This window comes from Anguilla anguilla, chromosome 11 (genome assembly GCF_013347855.1).
Source record: "Anguilla anguilla isolate fAngAng1 chromosome 11, fAngAng1.pri, whole genome shotgun sequence".
Taxonomy (NCBI): domain Eukaryota; kingdom Metazoa; phylum Chordata; class Actinopteri; order Anguilliformes; family Anguillidae; genus Anguilla; species Anguilla anguilla.
Window position 1 is genome coordinate 19,114,053 of NC_049211.1, and position 24,331 is coordinate 19,138,383.

General features: G+C 42.0%; 1 protein-coding gene across 2 annotated transcripts in view; it reads right to left on the bottom strand.

Moving 5' to 3' along the window:
• The window catches only part of LOC118208441 (cadherin-4-like), a 399,806-nt gene that overhangs the window by 154,561 nt on the left and 220,914 nt on the right, over positions 1-24,331 (bottom strand). For both annotated transcript variants that reach the window (XM_035383132.1, XM_035383131.1), the window contains exon 3: positions 18,377-18,400. In XM_035383132.1, coding sequence (XP_035239023.1) covers positions 18,377-18,395 — 19 coding nt within the window. In that variant the 5' untranslated portion in view covers positions 18,396-18,400. The remainder of the gene's footprint in view (positions 1-18,376; positions 18,401-24,331) is intronic.

Consider the following 24,331-nt stretch of genomic DNA (forward strand, 5'->3'; position numbering starts at 1 on the left):
TGGTTAATTAATCACCCTCTCCACCCGTGTGTTGGTAAATTAATCACACCTTCCACCAGTGGCACACAGGGAATCTTGATTTTTTTTCCCTTCCATTTTTTATTTATTTCTGGGAGCAAAGATTCATTCATCACTCTCCCAATAACAGACACCTGCCACAAGCCTCTCCGGTGTTGAGAACCACAGAGAAAATAAATAGGTCCTTGTCCTAAATGGTCTGGAGAGACAAAACATGTTCTTTTCCTCTTTCTTCCCACTGCGCGCCTGCGAGGGCAGACGGCTCGTACAGGTGTGAATCTGTCCCAGGACACACCCCACGGATGCGGCGATGTCACGCCGATCTCCCATCTTTCTCGTCAGGTGAAGTCTGTTTGCAAAGCGCCGGGCCCTTTCCTCCAGCCCCGGCAAGAGACTCGGAGCTGATAGTCGGAGCCGTCGCGCAACTCCACCGCCGATTCTGCAGAGGTGCGGCGGCTCCGACAGCCATCTGCCAATGCGCCGGTGGGATGCGGTTAAGTGTTTTCCAAAATTCAGCCATCCAGAGTGAGATGGGCGAGAAGTGCCGCAGCGTGGCGGCTGGGGAATTTCACATTTCTCCAGTGGCGCGCGGGGGGAACATGAAAAACAGCGTTCGAAAAGACACTTTATTTCTCTCTTTCTTTTTTATCATCGCGCGGAGACCGAGCAGCCAAAGACAGAGGGTTCATCGTCAGCCATTTGTAATAAAAGTGTGGGGCCAGCGGAGGGAGCAGAACAAATACAATTGCTTTACTAAGTGCCGTACCTGCTGAATAAGGACCCCAGGGCTTCATTATGTTATTAAAATTCTGAGCACTAAAGAGTTATTTAACACAAAGCGAGTTACCGAGCGCAGAGTAATATTGTGTTTGACTGGGCTCCTGGCTGCCCAAGACGCTCTTAGGTGAGGGCAATTATTGTGTTTACTCTTCAAAGTCTGAGCTGTGTCAGGGGAAATCATCCCATCCACGCTCGCTGTGCCAGATAATGATGCCGCCCGCCATGCACTTTAAACATAAAGGAGGGGAACAAAGCTGGAAACATGAATATGCTTGCACATATGCACATGCAAGTGCATACACATATACATACACAGGAACACACATGCACACACACACACACACACATAGAGGCAATGGAGGCCTGCAACTTTGCACTTCTAAGTTTCAAGGTTGAGAACAGAGCTGTTTCCTCCATGAAGTCAGGCAACTTAATTTGTGATAATTGCTTGCTGAGGTTCCTGGGAAGAGTGACAAGAGGGGACGTGTTCAATATGCCAGCTTCTGTCTCCACAGATAAAATGCTACCAAAGGGTGAAAAGAAAGGCCCACAATGGGCATTGATTTCTGATGAGGAGGGACTCTACATAAGTTCACCTTGGGGCTGGAAAGAGCCAACTCTTCCAAGGACAACACCATGCAGGCTATTCCTCTGGTGACTAATACACACTGGTTTTATGATTCCAGGCTCAGTTTATGATGAAGGAAAGCTGCAAAGGGATAAATGTGCTTTCATTGACCTGGTTTGCACAACTTATTTATCTGTTCACAGTAATTCACTTACAGTAACTGGGGCACTATTTGTGAAATCATCATGTTAGATGCTGATGCATCCTAGGAAATTGGTGAAATCAGGGATCCTGGTTGGAGTTCCCATCTGTTCTTTGCTGAAGCAAGGTGAATATGGAGGTGTTGGTGAAGGTGCTGGAGTGGTGTGGGGCGTAGGGTGATTGTAAGGTGGTGCAAGTCAGAGTTTGTTCATTCTGTGTGCTGAGGCAGAGGGAGTAGGGTTTGATACACAACTCTTCTTCTCTTTACCTCCCTCTGCCACACGTCAACATGGGTGACTAGGCATCAGCTGAAGCTCAACCCCGACAAGATAGAACCGCTCTTCATCCCTCACAAGACCTCCCAATTATGAAATCTCTCCATCACTGTCAATGGTACTATAGTGGCTGCTTCTCACCCTGCGAAGAACCTGGGGGTGGTCCTGGATGACCAGCTGGACTTCAACGAGCATGGTACAGCAACATCACAGTCCTGCAGGTTCTTCCTATACAACATTCTACCACACTGGACATGTACTCCACGCAGCTACTCATCCAGGCTATGGTAATCTCTTGTCTAGATTATAAACTTCCTTCTTGCAAGCCTGCCAGCCTGTGCAATACAGCCACTACAACTGATTCAGAATGCTGCTGCCAGACTTGTCTTCAACCTTCCTAAATTTTCATGTCACTCCCCTGCTGAGGTCACTCCACTGGCTACCGATCTCCACTAGGATCAGGTTTAAAGTCCTGACTCTGGCCTACACTGCAGCCAACAGGACAGCCCCTGCCTATGTACGGGACATAATTCAACCCTATACGCCAGCTCGACCTCTCCACTCTGCGGCAGCAGGGCAACTTGCACCTCCTGCCATGCGGATGAATGGTTCTCACTCGTCTTGATCACGGAGCTTCTCCATCCTAGCTCCCCAGAGGTAGAATTAACTTCCCATTCCTCAACAAACCTCTCAGTCACTGCTTATTTTGCACCATCATCTGAAGATGCCTCTCTTCAGACTGTAGATTGATTAACTCTAACAGTACTCCTCCGCAGGGTTACTCCCAATCTTGGATCACTGTCTTATCACTTGTATCCTTGTATCTTGACCCTCTAGCACTTTCATGTGACACTTGTATCTTCATCAAGCACTTCTGCGTTGAACTTGTCCTGTCTTCTTGACATTGTAGCTGCACTTCTACTTTGACTTCCCATAACTTCGCCTCTGCTTACTGTGTGAACTACAGTTGATGTTCATGACTATGGATAGCTGATACTTAATGAGAATTTTATCTAATCAGACTTGTGCTCTGTAGTTGTTCCAATGACCTTCGGGATGCACTTATTGCACATTGCTTTGGATAAAAGTATCTGCAAAATAAAATGTAATGGTGGTGGTAGGAGTTGGGGCTGGACGGTGGTACTACAGTTTGCGCAACCTGTGTGCTGAGGCAGGGGAAGTAGGGTGGTGGGATTTGGGGGCAGTGGGGGTGAGAGCGGGGGGAGTAGGGTGGTGGGAGCAGGGGGTGGTGGTAGTGGGTTAGGGTTAGGGGTGGTGGTGATGGGAGCTGGGGTAATAGAGTGGTTGGAGTTGGGGGTGGTAGTGGTGAGAGTCAGGGGAGTAAGGTGGAGGATACTCAGAGTTTTTGCTGAGGCAGGAGGAGCTGTGCTTTATTATGGCTGATGGGGCTGTGTGAGGAGAAGGAGCTGTTTGAAGACTCTGCACTGTTAACTGAGGCAAAGTAAGAAGGATAAATCCACCCAGGAACATGTTCTTAGTGAAATAAAAAATATCTGTACATTTAGGAATTCTTTCTTGTGTTGTCTGGAGAGCTGCATTGATTGAGCGAGGGGATGGGAGAGCCAGAGGCAGGCTCACATCTTTCATGAAGGCGCAAAGCAGGGATCAAGGTGGGATGGACGCAAATCGCCAAAATCGTACGTCACCCCGAGCAATCCACCTAGCCTGAGGGTAGAGCTGCTGTCAGGGCAGATTGTCCTTTTTAGACCACTGCTTCCACTACACCTACACCTCCCCTCCAAAGTCACACCCCGCCCCCACTGCAATCTCACAATACCCTCCGCTTTTCCTTTCCTGCCTCACACTTTACAAAGCCAAAACAATTGTGTCAACTTCACACCGAAAACAACGGCAAGGGGTCTCTTCGGGAGCTATACTGGGAGGGTGTTTTTGGGCTACAAGTTTCACCATTGCATTCATTTCTCAAAACTGCAGATGTAGCGTGCAATGCCCCCCAAAAAAATAAAAAAAATAAAATAAAAATAAGAAAAAAAAGAAGCTGAATCACACTTTACCAAGGTTTTGTAAGATAACATTCTTAGAATGTTAGAATCAGAAAATAGTAGGGCATATCCTTGGTGAAGCTCGCCTAGCCAGTGGTTAGAGACGATGCCTCTTTGCAACCACTCACTGAGTGTACTTCATGAGCCAGGTTTTCATCAGCTGGCAGAATGGAGGTCACATTCATGTGGGCTGTTGCACTGAAATTCACACATGATCCAAACTCCTCACAGTGTGGAATATTGTGCGACGCTCTCCACTTTGATTTCCTTGCCTCTAGGAATGGAGTGCATTCTTCTTATCCTGGATTTTGAGGTCTCGGGCAAGGGGAAGCTTATTTACAGCAAAAGATATGTACTACAGGCCTACTGATATCCATTGCTTTATATGCTTAGTGGTGTGCAAGAGGTCATGCAGTGGTCAAAGGTGCCTTTCCTTCTGTAAAGTTCCAACCTCCTTCCCCCTCCTCTTTAAACCCATTGGATACTTGGCTGCATGGCTTTTAAAAAAGGTCATATCCAGCTAAGCACATACTGCCCTGCTCTGTCCTCCAGACCTCAGATCACACTCCAGGACCTGCCCTTTCTTTCTCCAAGGCTAAGTGCAGACTGCAGCACGCAATGTTCGTCCTCTTGTTAATAGCTGAAAGAGTTATTGCATGTTAATTTGCTTTTGTCAAATAAATATCATGTTTCTGTGCAAGAGTACTGTCAGATAATGTTGAATTTATCTTTGAAAGGTCATACTGCACATGCGTTCTCCCTAGAAGACAGGTGCATTTCCTTGTGCATTTTTACCACATCACCAAGGCTGCCACCTTTGCGTCACAGTAGCTTTGTCAGAAATAGAGGTGTTTTTAGTGAAGAAAAAGACTTTAAATAAAAGTTATTCTTAGTGATGGGGTGAAGTGGGAAAACCTAGACTTTCAGACTGTGAGGGAGCGTAATTACAGCAATAAGGATAATGATACATATAATACAGCCTTTGTGGGGAGTTCCCCAGTTATCCTTTTTGTTTAAAGGCTCCTGACCTTGTATTTCATGCCAACCTGGCACAGCTCACCCCCTCTGTGCCGATTTTAGAGGTGCCAGAAAAGGTTAGCCGGTAAATTAATAATGTGCCCCTCATTTACATTCAAAAGTAGGCCATGGGAATGAAGAGCCAGTCCTGCATCCATTCAGTCCCTTAATAAGTAGCTTATTAATATTTAATTAAACAAGCCTCATTCCCCTGTCCAGAGAGAGAGGAGGGCAGAGAGCAAGTGCAAGGGAGTGTGGGGGGTGCTGGTGGCAAGAGAAAGCGAGAAAGAGAGAGCGAGAGACTAGTGCAGACTGCCATCTTCGCTTGCCGCAAAATGAAATGAATGAGCTGATACTTTACTCTTTTTTTTGTTTGTATGGGAAATCAAGGATAAAGACCTTACTTGTAAAAGTCAGAGAGAGAGAGGGAGAGAGATAGAAAGAGAGAGTATGCACAGAGAAGAGGAGAACTTGTATATCTATGCTGTCTGAAGCACACCAAGAAACTTCATATTGATATCGTCCACCATCCAGTGCAAGGTCTTAAAACATGACTAAATTTATTTCACTGACAGGCACAGAACAGTTGTCCCTGGGTGTGGGAATGCAATGCAAAGTTTATAATGCAATTTAAGCATGTACCATACATATCTCATATCACATAGCGAGTGGTCAAGAAGGATTTATGCTACCAATTTAGAAAAATTACACAATAAGAGTGAAAAAAGTTTGTAACCTTTGCTTCATAATTAATTCTAATGATAGGGGATTTGACCCTCCTTTAAATGTGCCTTCTTGCATATGATTCCTCTGTTTTCTCAGATAAGCACTGAGGCTTTGTAAGAGAGATTTATTTGATAAGGGATAGCATTTAAATGATCTATACAGCCGAATTAGGTGACTGGGTACATTAAAATTCACCTTCCATCGTCAGTCCTTGGCCTATCTGTTTACCCTTTACTTGGTGCAAAGAAACCCGAGCTGCATGAAAGGGTGGAAGAGCCTGACCTTCAGCAGCTCCATCCTTATTCGCCAAGATTTCCCCTAAGTGTCCCTCTGACCGATGCAGCAGATGGGAAGGCTGAGACAAAGGTCCATCAGATGTTATTCATAATGCTTCATAACTGGCAGCCATTTTGATTCATGTTTGTGGAAATGTACTGCTGTTTTCAGCTTGAGGCCAGACAGTTGGAATGTTATACGCTACAAAGCCGACATTATCCATTCAAATAATGAGGTGCAGAGCCCAATGCGATACCATTGCCATGAATGCGCTGCATTGGCAGGGAAGCTGGTGTTACTTCAAGCTATTTATGTCAGCATTCAGAGCTCCATTGTCCCATTATATACAGACATACTGGAAGTTAAATAAAAGAATTAGAACTATGTCATTAAAAAGAGAAAACTGAAATATAGCAGGACTATGCCCCATGTAATACAGTAAGACTGTGCCCCATTGTTTGCCATTCTGTGCATTACAGCCCACATGCTCTACATCAATGGAGGTCCCAAAAGGGATACTGAGGAACAAACATCACCCAGAAATAAGAGTTTCAAAAACTGCATGAGCATACAATCATACACAAAATAACTAAAAAGCAGGAAAATGTAATGACCAATGAATTATGTTGTGTAGCATAATAAGATAAATTAACAACCTATCAAAGAAGCATAAAACTGATTAACATTTTATATCTTCATTGTCATTATTAAAATATTTTAAAATATTATATTATCATTTTTAATAATATAAATAATATAAATCAAAATTATATAAATTTGAGGACCTTCAACTTAGTATAATATAGACATATTTTATTACTAGTCAGTGCTTAATAAGTCTTTTGGCTATTATTAGAAAGAAAGTTTTTTGTCAAATTTGTGTAATGTATGCTTGAACTGATTTACAAATTTAGACATGCATTATTAAGATTCTTGTGGGTTCTCTAAATGTAAAGTGTAAACTGTTCATGTAAGACTTATAGAATTATAGGCATTTCAAACTGCTTTCTCATGTATTAGAGAGAAAGAGAGAGAGAGAGAGAGAGAGAGTGTGAGATGGGTGCCTTTTTTGCAGTCCCATTTCCTGTGTCTGTAATATAGCCTTATTTTTTATGTATATATCTCAGTCACCTCTTAAGAAAAAAAAGGTAAAATCCCATAATCTGCATAAGAAATCTAATCTGGCAATGGATGGGGATTGCAGGTTTTGAATACACCAGAAGGCAAAAAAGAAAAAAAAAAGTATGGTGACTTAAGCATTTTAAATATAATTATTCAAAGAACAAAATGAACTTTCTTGTATTTAATGTTCAAAATTCAATCTAATAATGGACCTTTGGGCTATTTCTTTTGAAAAATCTTTTAGGAATGAGTTCTCACAGATTAAATGAAGTGGTACTGCATCAATAATTTATTAAAAAATCTTTTTATAGAATATGGCCTTTGAGATTCATAATTCTATTCACATTAGCCCAGGCGAAAAGTTAAAGTTTTAATAAATAGGTATTAAAAGTTTAACTAATATTAATGGCACCAATTAAAGGGCAGACTGTAGGGCTATGCATCATTTCTGTGATGTTGTAATTTAAGATGCTCTGTGGCAAATAGGTTCCTTTCATTTGTTTTTTTTCTTCTCTCCAGCAATAATAAAATGGCACTGGACAATTGGCAGACTGATCTGAGACATCAATGGCCTATAATATCTATACTTACCTTTACAGTCACCATAAATGACACACGATGAAAATTCAGGAAAAAAAAGAAAAGAATTTTACACAGGCTCATAACTCAATATTAATGCAGCAATAATCAGGACCAAAAGGAGCAGCCATGCTGGGCCATATCTCTGATTGACGAGCAAACATGCTCTCTTTTATATTTACAATTAATTAACCGTATTACAGAATGAAAGTTGCAAAGCGGAAGTGTGACAGGGTTTATGACAAAAAGCAGACTTCTGAATTTCTGTTATCTCGTACAGCAATGATACAGTGGTCATCGTGTGAGTGAAAGACAGCACAGATCATATGTGGGTTCCGCATCAGACACGCCTCGCGTGAGCAGAGGCCCGGAACGTTCCGCAATTCACCTGGGGGGAGTCTGCAGGAGTCATGGCGGAGCCGAACAGTCTATGCAGTGTTCAACTGTTCGCTCTAATGCACCTCTGTGTTAGGGAAAAAAAAAATGTTTCTTTTGTTCCGGAGACATGAACAGAAGGTTGTAATTTTCTGCTGGAACCTGAAGTAACCGTTGACTTTAATAATGGCTTCTATGCCCTAATTTGTGTAGGGATTTAGCGCCCTAACCAAGCGCCGTAATGCTACAGTGCCTTCCGAACTAATCACCGCGATCTGGTGGAAAGTATATGAGACAGAGCAAGAGAGAGAGTTAGGTAGGAAGAGAGGGGGAGGGGGAGGGAGAGAGAGCGAGAGAGAGAAGGGGAAGGGAAGTGTAGAGAGAGAGAGGTTCTGCCCTCCTGATTCGCAGCAAAATCAATTCTCTCACCTGATGAGCTTTGCTCCTGTCTGCTTTCCTCCCTCTATTATGCTTCATCACCTAGTCTGGGAGCCAGTAGCACACACAGGACACAGCTCTCCCATCAGTGTATCAGTCTCCCCTGCCCTAACAGGCTTCTGCAGAGGGATGCTCCGTGACAGCAGCGACCGGGACAATCCAATTGGGGGAAATCATTGATATTTCCCAGCAAATTGCTGGAGGGGCTTGCGATCAAGGCTGCTGTTATTTGCTGTGGGCTGTGCCCCCAGGGTCATTATGGCCCTGCGGTGAAAACTGGGAAGGTGGGGAGGAGGAAGGAGGGGTGGGGGGTGGCTTTCAATGGACTGTAACACACATGCTCAACACAAACCGAAAGTGACTTTTCATGCTCGGAGGGAAAGGACAATCAAAGGCACATGTTTTATCCATTTTCCAGCTTTTTCTTTTGTTACAGATGAATAATTATTTTGGAAACTTCCATTTTCCTGCATCGATTCAAGAATTCATGATCCCTGCATAAACAGGTGAACCCTGTGTGTTTACCACGCAGTCATCTTTACTGCAGTATGGCAAGTGTTACGTCAGCCATGCCGCCATGTTTTCTTATGCCAAGAACTTGGCTCGAGCATGGGCAAATAAGACGGTAAAGTAACAGTTATCCTGATATACTGAAGATGTAAACCCTCCTATAGCCCTGGGTATATGGACCTCTCAATCAGTTTTCAGCTGGTGAAAATACTGAGAAAAATTTGTATCGACACACTGAATATCAAAGTGGTGACAAAACATAAAACAAAATCTACAATTTGAGTCTTAAATCCACCCAGGAGAGTATGCAACTATAATATTCTTCAATTCTTGTCTGTTTTACATTGAGACATAAATCCATAAGTCAGAAACCTACATTTTTAGCAATGCCAGTCTTCTCTCAAAATATATCCACACAGTGGGTTATTCCCTCTAGGAAAACACTCCATTTGATTTCTACCTGCCTGGATGTGAAAATCTTTGCCCAGTAGACATTTTCTCCACTGCTTCTTCCAGACAGATTCTACACAAAAATGATGAGTGACACTTTCTATCTCTATGATGTTTCTTCTGAGGGAGCAGGCAAAGAAGTAGCTCAGCCTTGTAGCTTTACCTCCACTTCTCTTCATGTTGGGTTGACTGAGGGGACTAATACGAAGTTAGTTTGGCTATGGTTGAACTTGGCAGAACTAGGTTGGGTAATTATTTGAAAAAAAAAAAAAACTTAGTATTACAGTATATCTTGATTATTAGTTTTACAGATACCTGCACACCTATCATACACACACACACACACACACACGCACATACACACACACATTATATAATGTCAGCTTCTTTAAGCACTAAAAAATATCCTTTTAAGTATATCATCATAAATAAATGGCTAAATGACAAGGGACCTGAGATATTAAATTAGCAGGCAGCTATCAAAATCCCCCTACAAACAGCTACTTCCTTCACAGGAAATCTCTCTACACATACTGAATCGGCCGTTTCAACTCCCAAATGCAGAACACTGCTTTTATCTTAATTTCAGACTTAAAGTCACCATCAGCACATCTTATAGTGCCTCCCTGGGGGACGATTAAGATATCATTTTTTTCAGTCAGACAGATGCTCCAAAAAAAGCAGCTCCAGCCTCTTGAGCATTTGGTATTGGAGGAATCAACAGCTTCCTAGCTCAGGTGGGAATAGAAGCCAACACAGGGACACCGCAAAAGCACAAACAGCAGCAGAGATTTACACTGAAGCAGTGAGCATCCTGTCAACTGCACTGCGAGAACAGCATGGCACAGAGGCACAAAAAATGTCTGTCCCTTTTAATTATTATGTATGTATTATTACAGTGCAGAGATGCACAGGAATCCCTCTGTACACAAAGTATTACACTCATCATCCCCCTTCAATTCAAGCAAGTCTTACCTAAATTGAATTGACGGTTTAATATATAACTCCTACTGCTTGCATCTTCACCCTTAACATCAAATGACTTATCTTCATATCTGCTGTTGCTAATGAGGGTCGGTATTATGTACCTTGCTTCGAGTAACATTCACAAAGAAAACCACAGGGCAGAAAATGAATGCTTAAAGCAATGCAATACTTAAACACAACTTTTCCATTTGTCTGCTCATTTAATAGGCCCTGTAAATTGTGTTTTCTTTGATGGGGCCCCATAAATTATTGATCGCAGATGTATGATTTCTGGTGAGGATTAGCTCTAAATAATCCATTTAACTTGACTCTTTCCTGAGTGTGTCGGGCAGGGAGACGCTTTACAAATTTGCTGCTCACCTCCTTGCCCTCCTAAGCACAGTTTCATCCAGGGAGGCTTTTGTTTCACACTAACTGTAATTGAATGCAGCTCTCCGCTGTCTGAAATACAGACATTATGAATATTAAACTCAATAGTCCAGAACACAGTGCTGCATTAGAGAAGGCAGAGCATGAAAAGATGATAGGAATTCTGGGAGAAAGCGGCTCTCTGCTTATTGTCACAGTCTGTGTGTGCGTGTGTGTGTGTGTCTGTCAACATTCACATGTGTGAGCTCATCCATTCATGCCTGTGTGTTTGTCCAAATCGCTGGACTCAAGTTAAATAGCTTGAAGAGAGGATTTTCTTGCTGCACTCATCTGTATGTTTCTATAATAATCATAACTGTAAATACATATTTTTATGAACTCATCTCTCACATATTTTTTAAAGTCAAAATAGACATATAACATTCAAAGCTGTCCGAGACATTTGCTTAGGCTCAGCCACACTCCTCTCAAGGCCCGCACACATGGGGGACCATGGGGACGAGTGCACTGCAGAGGAGTCATGTGAGCGCTTTACACCGTTTACTTAAAGGCAACGCAGCAAATCCTCTGCATACTGTCCAATCGCATACGGGCGGATCTGAGCAATGGCGGAACGCGGCGCCTCAGAGCGGTTATGTATTGTACAGAAACTGTCACTGCTATCCTCATCGAGTTCAACAAACTAGAACGTCTGACCCCCACCACCTCTTGAAAACAAGTTTCTGGAACATTTTCTTTATTACTGCAGGGTTAACAATCTAATATAGATGAATCTTCAAACATCCGAAAAGAACTACAAGGCTAGCACAACTCTTTTTAAGATAAAAAAAAAGTATAGTCTCTTTTTACTTTTTGCTTTTCAACTCAATGCCAAATTCACTTGGAATTGGATCTTCTTCAGCAGTGCTTTACCTTGCCAGAATTGCGGGGCTTCACATTAGATGTACATACACATTAAACTCACAAGGCTGGCCAAAGAGGAGCTGCTGAGATACAAAATAATTTTCCCGACAGTTTGACAAAAACTCTGGTGCTTTCTTGTTTGCCTAAGTGCTTGTTCATTGGTTTTCTCCTGAGGAATCATAAATTACCCATATGCCATATCTCCTGTGAATCTGCTTCAGCCACTCAAGTCAACTGCATGAGAACTCAAACTCTGGCAGGGAAAAATAAAATGGCTGTTTAATTGCCATGACTATAAGGGTAGGGAAGAGGGTAGGGGGGTTGTGAACCCGGAGCTCAACGCATTCCTGAATGAATTAATATGTCACCCCACTCAGTGCAGCTGTGTGAGGGGGAAAAATGTCTGATGGATAGGCAGGCACATAGTGTGATTTATAAGCTGTTCAAGGTTGGAACAAACAAACACAAGCCTTGCATTCTGAGAAGGAACTGAGTGGGTTTTCAGTTTTTTCTTGTCATGTTGAAGTCGGTGGTTTCCGTGAGGATAGCTTGTGCTGTCCTTTTTTTGGAGCGGGGAACTACATGTGCTTCTGTTGCACCACTACCACCCACCCCCCACCCCAAGTGTGCCAAGTGAAGCTTTCCCAGCCCGTCTGCAGAGCAGACCCTCTGAGGAGTGTTCTTGCTGGGTGCAATATGCCACCCTGCTCTCCGACCTGCTGCCAAGACTGTGGGGTTTCCCTGGTACTGCCAAGTTTTAAACAAGGCATCCCCACCACAATTATTCTGAGATTCATGATAATTAGAAAATTTGGTTGCATTCGTGTGCATTACATGTATGACATATTTAAACACACGCACACACACACACACACACACACACACACACACACACACATATATATACCCTCTCTTGACGTGATATTTTATGGGGTGCATGCATGTTTTTAAATGAGCACTGATCAATCACATTTTCAATGAATATTCATACTGCCAGTGAGCTATGAATTACTGAAAAAACAATGGTGCAATGGTGCATTCAGTTGAATACTGCCTCATGAAGTGTGCTACAACTTATCAGCGCTGACAAAACTCATAGCCAACCAACCACCACATTTAGAGCAAAGAAACATCTGTGAGCTGGTCAATAAATGAAACCATGCTTTATCCCATGACATAAGTGTTATGTAGGAATGGGTGATTTGAGACGTATGAAAGCTGTTGAAGAACAAAATCATTTTCACACGTCAGAATGGTTTGATGTTAGGAGATGTGTGTTGACATACATACACAGTACAATAGTCAGTGTCTTATAAGCATGTCTGGCAGTTTCTTCATCTTTTGGATGACTTGCTTGATAAAAAAATCTTGATAAAAGAAGCACGTTCCTCACAGTGACATGTGTTTGGCTATGTTGAATAAACCGTGCCAGTTTCTGCCACATAAAATGAGTGGATAAACCTACCTTCGAAAGCAAGATCGTTCTAGGAGACAATTACACCTCTTCAGAAGAAGATTTAGAGAATAGCTATTCAATTAGGCTGACACAGAGTGCACCACTAGAGATGAAATGGATGCATTTGCATGCTGTGCATTCCGTAGTGTCAGTCGCAGACACTGCTGGTCGGGCTGTAAAGCATTAACAGGGCTTTGAGCTTGGCATAGCCCTCATGCCAGTACTCCTAGTCAGAGTTATACTTATAAAAGGGGAACTGCTCATTTTGTCATCACAAATGCCAGGCAAAAATATAATGCACTTCCATAAACTCTATGTATTTTATGCTTGGGACTGAAATTAAAAAATATATATATAAACATATATTTTCCATACATATTACTCCTTTTGCAACATTCAGGCCAAGAAACCAAGGTTGGGGTGGAATCTGAATACCTAGATTATTCCCATATCCCCACCCTTATATGAATAATGTATGGGACCTTGTGTGGCTGTCTGCTACCTGAATGAATCATATTTGGGCATGTGCATGGAGAGAGCGAATGTACTGTACGTGTACAGGAAATATTATGATATGAACACGTGTACAGAAAATATTCTGATATGAACATGGAATCTGATATAGAAAATGTTTATAAATACGAATGCATCATTTTTAAGTGCAGTACTGTATTTGTATGACTAGCCTTCAGGTTCATGTTTGGATGATTTGTAGGCACATGTGTGGATGAGGCTTTGATATGTGATTTGGCAGCGCTCATCTTTGAGCAGAGGTTTGTTTAAAAGGCTTGGCAAAAGCAAACAGAGGGACTGCCAATCGTGACACTGGCAGGACAGCACAAACATTTCATATGGAAGCTGTGACACAGCTGGGGAAGGGGGTGAAGAAAGGCAGAAAATGATGGCAAACAAGGATAAAAATACAGGAGAAAGGGGAGCAAGAGTGTGCGAGGGAACAAGGATGAGAGCCACAGCGAGTTTTTTGTGGATGGTGTGGGGCAGGAAGGTTGCAGTGTTTGGTGACAGGCAAATTAGCATCTCCCGCTCCCTGGGGCAGCCCTGGCCAGCTCCCCCTTCACTCTCTCTGAGGAACAGCTCATTGACCTCACTATCGCCCATGTCATTCCTGTGCCTTCATTAGCATGCACTTCCCAGCCTCTCCCGCGCGTCGTGGGGAAGCTCAGATAACGCGTTGTTTAAAACATCCGATTGCGGGTGTCTGGCTCCGTGTCTGTCCAAATGCCTGGGAAACGCATCACAGAGGTTTTCCTGACAACCAAAACATCTGACATCAATGACAACTTCAGAGCTTTCTGCCATCAAGGGATGCCTCAATCTCCATTTAACAGCTGGGTCTGTTCTCATGCTCGGGATAATTAGTGGCTCTCTCTCTCTCTCTCTCTCTCTCTCTCTCAATTTTGCGCATCTCTCTTTCTCTCTTCTTTCCCTCTCACTCTTTCTCTCTCTTTCTCCCTCTCTCTCTTAACTTAAAAAATGTAAAGATCAATAACTGGCACAAGCTTTGTATACTTTTTCATCATTGTTCTTTAAACATCAGTGTGAATTATGAACTATCAATCATGATTGTACAGTATGTGCGGTAGAATATAATATATAATGGGACATTCAACCCCCCCCCCCCCTCTAAAAAAAAAGTAATCAATATCCAGTGAGCTCCATGATGTTTGGGACAAAATTATTTCGCTCTGTACTCCTGAATGCAAAGGATATGCAACAAAGTAACATGACTACCTTCATTTAGCTAATATTAATATGTCCCAAACATTATGATGCCCTGAAATGGGGGGACTATGTATAAAAGGGGCAGTAATTTCCACACGGTGAAACCAAAATGTATAAAAATACCCTTAAATAAAAGCTGAGAATGTGCACTTTACCACAAGTGAAATATTCATTACAAATATAAAATTGTGTACAGAGCCAAATAAAGAAAAAATATGTCTTTGCTCCAAACATTATAGAGCTCGCTATATATGCTGTTTTATCACATCATTAAACACTGACAATATAGGGCAGATAGGGCAAGATATAGGGCACACGTCATTAGCCTGGTTGCCAGTAAGCAGCTTTACTCTGGTGCAAGGGGAAAGGGGAAAGCGTGTGAACGGAACTCTGTGAGTTCAGAGACCATTGTTTGAAATACAAATTTAAATGAGGAAGGCTTATGCAGTGTATTGATGAGTTGGTGAATCAACTGACTTGTGTGTGATTAATCAATTATCAGGAAAGCCAATCAGCAGCCACAGTTCTTAGGCTCATCCCTGGAGTCTTACTGCGTTAGAGGATGGGTTCTGACCTCCGAAATGCTCACAAAAGAGATCAAATTTCATTAATTCCTGTTGCATATGGAATGGACAGGCTTGGCTCTCTCACGCAGTCATTTCCATATTATGGATTGCATTCTCCTCCAGTTCTACCTCATGAATTCGTGGCCAAAATAATTAACACATGCATGTGAAATAACAAAACCTTTTTAAACTGTTGCACAAATTGTACTGGACTTTATTGAATGAAGCATTCAGTTTGTTCAGGCAAATTAAATCAATTTTTGGAGGATATATCTTAGTCATCTCTCAAAGTCAACCAAAAAACGGTTTTATAGAAGAAAAAAGGAATAAGTACAGTACACACACAGACACACACACACACACAGTTTGCAATAGTTTTTAAGAGCCCATGTCATGGAAATGCTGATCAATCTGTCAATATTCACCAGTTCATTTGTTCAAATATTGTGCTGAAAATCATTACCTAAGGTCATCGTTAGCATGTGGAACATTATTGTCCTGCTGCATCTGGCTCCATGGAGAGAATATTGCGCTATGAACAGAGCTCAATTATATAGTATGCTTTTGGCAACGACACAAAATACCTCCTCCTATGCTTAACCTTATTACATGTTAAAGCAAGCAATTCTTGGGTTGGGTGAAGGGAATCACTGATGAGACTAAACAATTTGCTCGGCCTGTAGCAAACTGTAATCAATCCAGAGAAACAGATAAGTTCCTTAAAAGCATCGCGGCTCTGAGTTTTCTATTATCGCAATTACACCTACGTCTCTGGCCTCAGGTGCAACCAATTAAGCTGACAGAGAAAGCTCTAAGCCACTCAACAATGAGGATGTTATCTGGCCCAGCCAAATATTAGAGATCAGAGAAGAGGCCAGCATGGATTAAGGAAAGTCTCTCTATTTTCCAACATAGTTGAAAGTATCTGCAAACGATGGGCCTTTGTTGACAGCGATAAGCTGAGTAATCTCCTCTCACCAGCACTCAATGGCCTCTCTTCCCCCTCTCTTCTCCTCTCCTCTCCCCACACTCGAGGCTCTGGGCAGGGTTAAGTACACCCACCGCCCCCTGAGGAAGCAGCATGAAGGATGGAGCTCCGAGAAATTCTGATTTGATTCAGCCCATTTGATAAATTTATCATCGGCATTTTCAAAATGAAATTACAGAGTCTCCTCGAGACTGTTTTCCAGCGCAGGTGCCACAAATACATTTCATTTGACTATGTGTGTGAAAGAAAGAGAGGGAGATAAAAGAGCAGCAGAGAGATGAGAGACAGTATTACTGTGTGTGTACGTGAATAATTCTGAGAAAGAGAGATGAGCAAGAGAGGGAGAGAGAGAAAGAAAGAGAGTGGTTGTGCCACTGCGGTGGAGGTGACCAGTCGTAGGAGCCAGTGTAATGAGGGCCACGCAGTAGACACAGAGAAATAACGCAGTGATAATATACCATGTTAAAGTAATCAACAGAGTTACTGTGCATCTGTCCTTAGAGATTCCTATCAAAAGCCACACTGGATCCACATCATCATAACAGAACCAGGGCTTGTATTCCACATAGTATTTAATTTCCATGTGGTTTCACACTGCAGAATTAAGTTGGGTGCAAACGCATCTGGGCGTATAGTTGAAAAGAAGCTAAACAGACACACAGACGCTGCTCTGTGTATTTTATCTCCTGTCCAAAGGTTCCGTAGCACCCATGGTGTTGCCAGAACAGTAAAAGCCCATCATTACTCACTCTGCGAATTAAGCAACCAATTTGTCCATTTCTCCCTTGCTTTGCTGTAGATTTGTTTCCCTCCATCTTCTCGGCGCTCTCCCCCTTGGGTTGGCGGAGTGGCTGAAGCAGGCAGATGGGCCGTTAAGCACCCCCGTGTTTGTGTGTTTGCGCCGCGGATGTCGACGGCGTAGTCGGAGCGGGCGTGTTGTGACGGAGCTCTCTGCGCTTATTTATGCCTCTCGCCTTCAAAAACATATGGCCGCCCCGCTCCAGGCGGATGATCAAGAGCCCGCCCGCCTCCCCGCGCTCGCTCCATTCATCAGGACAGAGTGGCGGAAGTGCCCTGCCATCACTTAGCTTTATGGCTTTGTTTGACGCGGCCCGGGTTATTCATCACACCCACAGGCCTGGCACAGCGAGCGCCTGCGTGTAGGGACTGTCTTTGTTTGGGTGGGGGGGGTTGATCCAAAACCATGCCCACACACCCCCGGCCTATCTGTTCCTCGTTTACCTTCATCTCACGAGTCCTCTCAGAAAATGAAATGAAGCGAATGTGAAGTTTGAACAAAGTCAGCTGAACTCAGCTCAAAGCCTTGATTGTCTATTGTGCTCCAGCCTTGCAATTACAAAATTGCTAGGGAAGAATCTGCATTTGGAAAAATGTAGCCTTCAAACAATATGCCGGAAGAAACTGCAACGCATACATCTTAACAGAGGCGATGAAATTGACCTCCCTTTGAAAATCTTAAGGAGTCTGTTTCACCCTAATCATCTTTATAATCAGTGCCTTAAAGAAGCGCCACCCACCTTTTGCAATAACATGTGCTTATGTCTTCTGCGAGTGGAGAGGTAGACACACTTTTATGAGAGTATGGTGCCGTGTGGATGTTTTTTTCAGTCAGTCATGCCAGTAAAATGGCGTCTAAGAGGTCAGTCTGTGTTGAGCTGGTAAATAGATGGCTCACAGCCCTTTATAATCACGCACATAGAGGAGAAAGGTAGATCATCAATACAGGCTTAAAATGTACTCTACAGGCTACTTCCTAACATTTTCATATCATGTACAAAAAAGGCTATTATATTCTTTTGGCTCCATTGAACAAGTGTGGGAATAAGGTGCAACAAAAAAAAAAAAAAACACTAACACATGAAAAATCTCTGCTGAAGAAACACTTACTACATTATTCACACATAATGACACCTAAAAAATCTCCTGAAACCTGCACAGGGGCAGCAGCGGAGGTATGTGAGCATTCCGGCAGGTATGTACTCACCACGTCCTGATGACACCATGGTATCTACGAAGGAAAGAGAAAAAAGTGTGTTAGGTTTGTAATGCAGCTCAGTCTCACCTCTAGTTGGTAAAAGACACCAGCAGCATACGCAGGGGACAGTAGAGCGGTTACCCAATTAGCAATGCCCTGCTGTCATTTTTACCTAGAACAATGACTGGGAAACTGACAAGGCATGTTTGCAGAAGGGGCAAAAATCACACAAGCTCCTTTTCAGATGATTCTTGAAATCACAAGGACAACAGCAGATTACGACAATCCCTCAGAAAGACCCTGACATTGTGGTCAGAGTACCATCCCTGATTGAACAGAGTGGGTTGTATGGACCACTAAAGGACATACCACAAATGGAAAAGTGATAACAAGGTCAGGAGTCATCAGTTATTTAAGCCTGCTCAATGACAATGCTAACTCAGAAACATATTAATTGCATTTGTATTAGTTTTTATTGGTATATTTAACAAACATGCAGTGTTCAATAAGTCCAAATCTCCCTAATAGGGCTTAGTATAAATATTCGGACATAATGTGTTAGTTATGTATGCTAGGTATGCACAGATTTACTATAATCACTGATTCATGAACTGTGTCCCACTCAGTTAAAAACAAAATGTTTCAAGCATGGAATGGTGACAGCATTAAAGTCATATTCCCTCACTGGCCATTACCAGTGGAGGCCATGCTCTGCCCAAGCATGAACACACCACTGAGAATCAAGCTTGTGTGGCTCTGCTTAAGCAAAGCTCAAGGTCAGGGTAAATCTCTCCAGGGTTTACCTCTTTAACCATGCTGTCACCCAGCTTGGCCACAGAAAAATACTACATAGTGCTAACCTTTGACCTCACAGAAATGCTTCGATGATCTAAAGAGGTTTTACATTTATGAGTGACCTGTAAGAGAAATTTCATCAATGTCACTTTCAGCTAGGCTAAATGCTAAACATATTCAGCAAGATTTTTTTTAGGAACTTCTTGCAAATTATCTTGTTTGTACAGTCAAAATGTGGCAGCTGGAAACAGATCAGAACTGAAAAAAATGGACAGACAGGCTGCATAGAGATTCTTCACTAGGATGTACGCTGAAAGAGAGGAGATAATACACTAATTTGCCTAATTGCCAGAATGAAGATCACCTCCATTGTTGGTATTTATCAATTGGCCGGCATGACACAGGGATGAGGGGTTTACGATTTTGTTTTGTAAGGTGCTTATGCCGGAATTTCCACTGCATTGCTTCATTTGTCATTACATGGATGCATGCATTTCCATGTCACAGTGGCTATAATGATTTTTGCTTCCCAGTTAAAGTAGCTGCAATAAAAATCGATTTTCCCTTTGCCTGGTGTGTGTTGCACAGCAGGCCAGAGGCAGAAGGAGAGGGAGAGGTGGCTCTGTGCACAGCACGGCCAGGCCAGTTCAGCCCCTGCCCCCACAGAACAATCCATGATTTGTATGACTCATTTTGGAAAATTAAGTCTAGTATTCCCCCACAAATATACAAAGACATTTCTGTTGATATGTGCCAAAAAAAAAACTGTGGAGTGTAATGTGGACAGTAAATGAGATGCATTGAACAAATTTTGATCATTTTACGATGAGTTTACACTCCAAAACCGATGAACAGAGAAAGAGAGAGGGATGGAGGGAGAAGGAGAAAGAGGGAGGGAGAGTGAGAGAGAGTGAAAGAGAGAGAGAAAGGGAGGGAGTAGATGCGAGAAAGCGAGAGAGAGAGAGAGAGAGGCTGTGCAGCTGTGGTTGAAGTGACCACTGGAGCCAGATGCATAATGAGAAAAATCTAAACAAACCGATGCAGCAATTTTTTTTAATTTTAATTCATTTTATTATTTTTAACAACTCCCCTGAAACCCTCTCCAAACAGTGGCAGAACACTGCATGCCTGTTTTTAAGAGAGATGTCTCCAAGTCTGTGGTTCACACAGATAACTTTCTGCTCACAATCCCTGGAGCACTTTTTGCACCAGCAGCACGAGCAGAAGTTAAAATGGTCAGAGCGTGTTATTTGTTGGGTTCAACCAATCCCAAGAGGACTGACCTGAAAACATTTCCTTTCAAAACCAATTTTTTCTGAATTGTTTCACACATTTCAGAGTTCCTTGAATTTTACACAAACAATGCGTAAGTGTTCGACTCACAGTCTCACACACGCTCAAGGTACAGTAATGAGCAAAGACACACACAAAAAAGTTTCCACAAATTACATTCTGAGAGAAATAATGACACTTAAATGAGACTATAAAACATTACTGTCACAACAATCAATCAATCCATGAACACAAAACACAGCCTTCCACCCCTCATTCATGTTCACTCAGGCACTTTCTAGCTGTTCAATAACTTATTCCTTTTAAGATCTTACTTCCTCACTCCCTCTCTTTCATTCCCTTCCTAGCTCACTTTTTTTTCCCCCTCCCTGCCTCACACTTAATTCACTCATTAAGTCCTCTCATTCTCATTCATTCTCTCCCTCACTCATTCACTCATTTTCACTCGCTCGCTCCCTCACACACCCTCTCTCAATTACAACTACCAGCCGCAAAAGCAGTGATGGAGCCTGTGAAATCTCTGTGACCCTAAGAGAAACAAGCGCATTCCACTTCACAATCAGGTTGCCTTGTGATGTGAAAAGAACTATGTTCCTTTCAGCAGAAGAGAGTTTGACAGTGGGCAGAGACACCCCCATCCATTAGAACCATTCACGCTCATTCAATAATTCAGCAGCAAATGAAAGAGATGCAAGTTGCCTGCAAACCCATAATCGCGACAAAGGCACTGTCAGCCAGATGCATTCTGGCAAGTGTTCAACATCAAGCCCGTCTCTCAGTCTTGGCATCCTCTCCAGGAGTTGATAAACAGTTTGAGTCTAATTTAAGATTCCCAGGGTGTGCCAGTGTCCATTCTGCATTGGGTTTTAGAGAGTCCTGTTTATCCAAGTAGCAAAAATATATTTAAATATAAATGCATCCATATATTTTTTATAGAACGGCAAGCAAATTCAAATCTCACCCTGATCATCTTTCCTCCATATTTAATGTGTTTACTCTGCCTGATGTACTATAAGAAAAAGCAGCAGAAAAAAACAGTATAAGACTAAGGAAACAAAGATCCTGTGAAACGAAAGAATAAGCAATGGCGTCTGCTTTGTCTGAGCTCAAATGCCCACAGTCTTTGCTGCCCTCCAAGTTCAAGCCACCATTGATCTATTTTGGGAAACAAACAGCAAACTTTATGATTACCACTGTGAGGCCATCACCCTAAAAGGAAAGTAATTATTTGCTCTCTCAACAGTGGCAGACAATGATATATGACACAGATAAAATTTCTCTTTTTTTCTGTCTAAACACTTCAATAGTTGATAGATTAATGAGATGGCCGACTGAATAAACATACATACTCTACTAAAGTACAGATTTTATGACACAGATTTCTCATGTCCCTTCCAGGCTCTGGTAGCTTACATGGATTTTAATGTCACTTTTCTGTGAATTTATAAGTGGCTTTTTATTCCTACAGTGTATGTGCCTCTCTACATGCTACCCTGTGCTCTTGGTCTAATATAAATAAAGCGTACATCAATATGAATACTCCAGTCAGTAGCACTTACCCAAGCAGTGCTAATACACTGCTGTGGGGGCAGCATGGTTAAATCTGTGGGAAGAAGAACACCTACGTTTGACAACAGATTTACAAAGAACCTGGGACAAGATAAGCATATTTTGCATTTTATTTGAGCTGATGAGTATGCAGTGACAGATGGGAATGCTAAAACATGATGCTATAACCACAGGGAGTGAGGAGAAAGTGCCCTTATTCATTACTGCTTTTGAATGATGTGTGTGCCGGGAGAGAGAGAGAGAGAGTGAGTGAGAGGGAGGGAGAGAGAGAGAGAGAGAGGGAGAAAGGGAGCGTGAGAGAGAGAGAGACAGAGAGAAAGAGAGAGAGAGAGAGAGGGAGGGAGAGAGACAGAGACAGAGAGAGAGAGAGAGAGAGAGAGAGAGAGAGAGAGCCAGTGGATGCACGTGTATATACTGAATGTGCTTGTGTGTTTCCAGTATGTGTTTCCACATTACTTCTAGACATCTTTTAGTTGCTTGCGGCCCCTTTGTCTGTGGATATCTGAGCCCCACACATTCCTCAGCTGCATCATGCTCTCAGCCACAGCCATGCAGTCGCTTTTAATCAGTCTCAATATGAATGTAATAACACTGTCTTTGTTGCCTGATTTGTGGCATAGTTGCCTCCAGGCTACTGTGAAAGCAGAGCTGCTGCTTGTCTCATTACATCTCAGCCCCTAGGCAAGGCTGGGAATCAGTGGCAATCCTGCCATTGTATACTTCTGTAATCTGACTATATATATATATATATATATATATATGAGGAGGCCTTTATATGAGCATGCCTTGTGTTTATTTACTGAAGGTTTTTAATAAGTGAACACAGGGTGTGCGTATGTAAGGGCATCAGTCTAAACATGACCCTAGCAAATAGCGATAATGTTTCCCAACATTTTCGTTCTCAAGCAGACGGAATTGAGTGGCATGGAATCCTTATCTTTTCAATAAAAGCAAAATTAAGGGCAAGACTGTATGGTACTCATAAATTCAGGTCACACATTCAGACACAGATTGCCATTGTCAGTCAACATTACTGTGTCATAATTAGGCCCTGCGCTTTGACCTAAATTTCATTTGGTTCTAAAAAGTTGCTGCCGTTTTTTTAGTTCTCTATATGACACAAAACATATAAAAAAGAAAAATTAAAGGAAGTTATTGCATTCCAGTGTTAGAAATACATTATAAATCACAAACAATAAAAATGTCTGAATGAAAATGGCTTTCTAACGTAATACATAATTCTATAAGTTAAATTACAATGTAATGTATAACCAAAAATAGAGCCTTTTGAACACAGATACATCCAGGGAGTGTATACTCCAGGGAGTGTGAGCAAAAACGTTACCTATTGGAATGAGCTCAAGAATACATCTGGTTGACAAATAAAAGAAAAAAAAATACAAATATATATATATAATGTAAAATATAACTGCAAGTGACTCACAAAGTGCCGCTACTTTTAAATTGCAACACAGTAGGGATTGTCCCTGAGTCAGGTGTATAGTTCCTCCACACAAAACTCATCTACACTCAGACATCTGTCAGCAAGATGCTCACTGTAAGGGGTAAACAGATTACTGTGTTATTTATCATGGCTCTGGAGATAGTATTTTTACATATTCAGAAACAGCAGTGAAATTGCACGCTACCAAAAATTGCATAAAACCCCACATATTTAAATGTGCAAATGAAAAATGAAACAGTGTCACTGTCATCTGTGTATTTTATAACAATGATGAATAGAAATGCATTCAACATTGAGTGCACTTATTAAATATTATTGGACTTTTGAGTGTCTGCAAGCTTTGGAAAAACATTTTTAATATTTTTAATGGAAAATGTATGCTTCAATCTTCCCATTTATTAGCTGCTATAATTTAGAAATCTGGTTAAAATAAACAAACAAACAAATAAACAAGCAAACAAACTAAACCCTATTTTCCTTTAATAATTCTGCAAAAAAGCTAAACCCATTGCTGCGGCACTCTAGACTCTAGCTCGCCAATTAATACTCAGTCCCACCCATACTTCATTAAAGCATCTTTAGCAACATGCTTTAATTGGTAGAATTATTAGGTAGGCCTAAATGTAAAAACTCATTGAAACAAACATTTCAATTTTGTTACTCCAAAAAGCACAATAATGAGTGCAGCTTGGTGTACTAAAGGCAGCTGGGGCCAGACACACTTTGTGTGGGTTTACTGACTAGACATCACACTAAAACCTCCGGGATGTGCTCTCTGACAAGTTGACAGAATTATATTTCCACAGAGAAACCGTTGACCTCTTTAAGCTGTGGCCTAATAA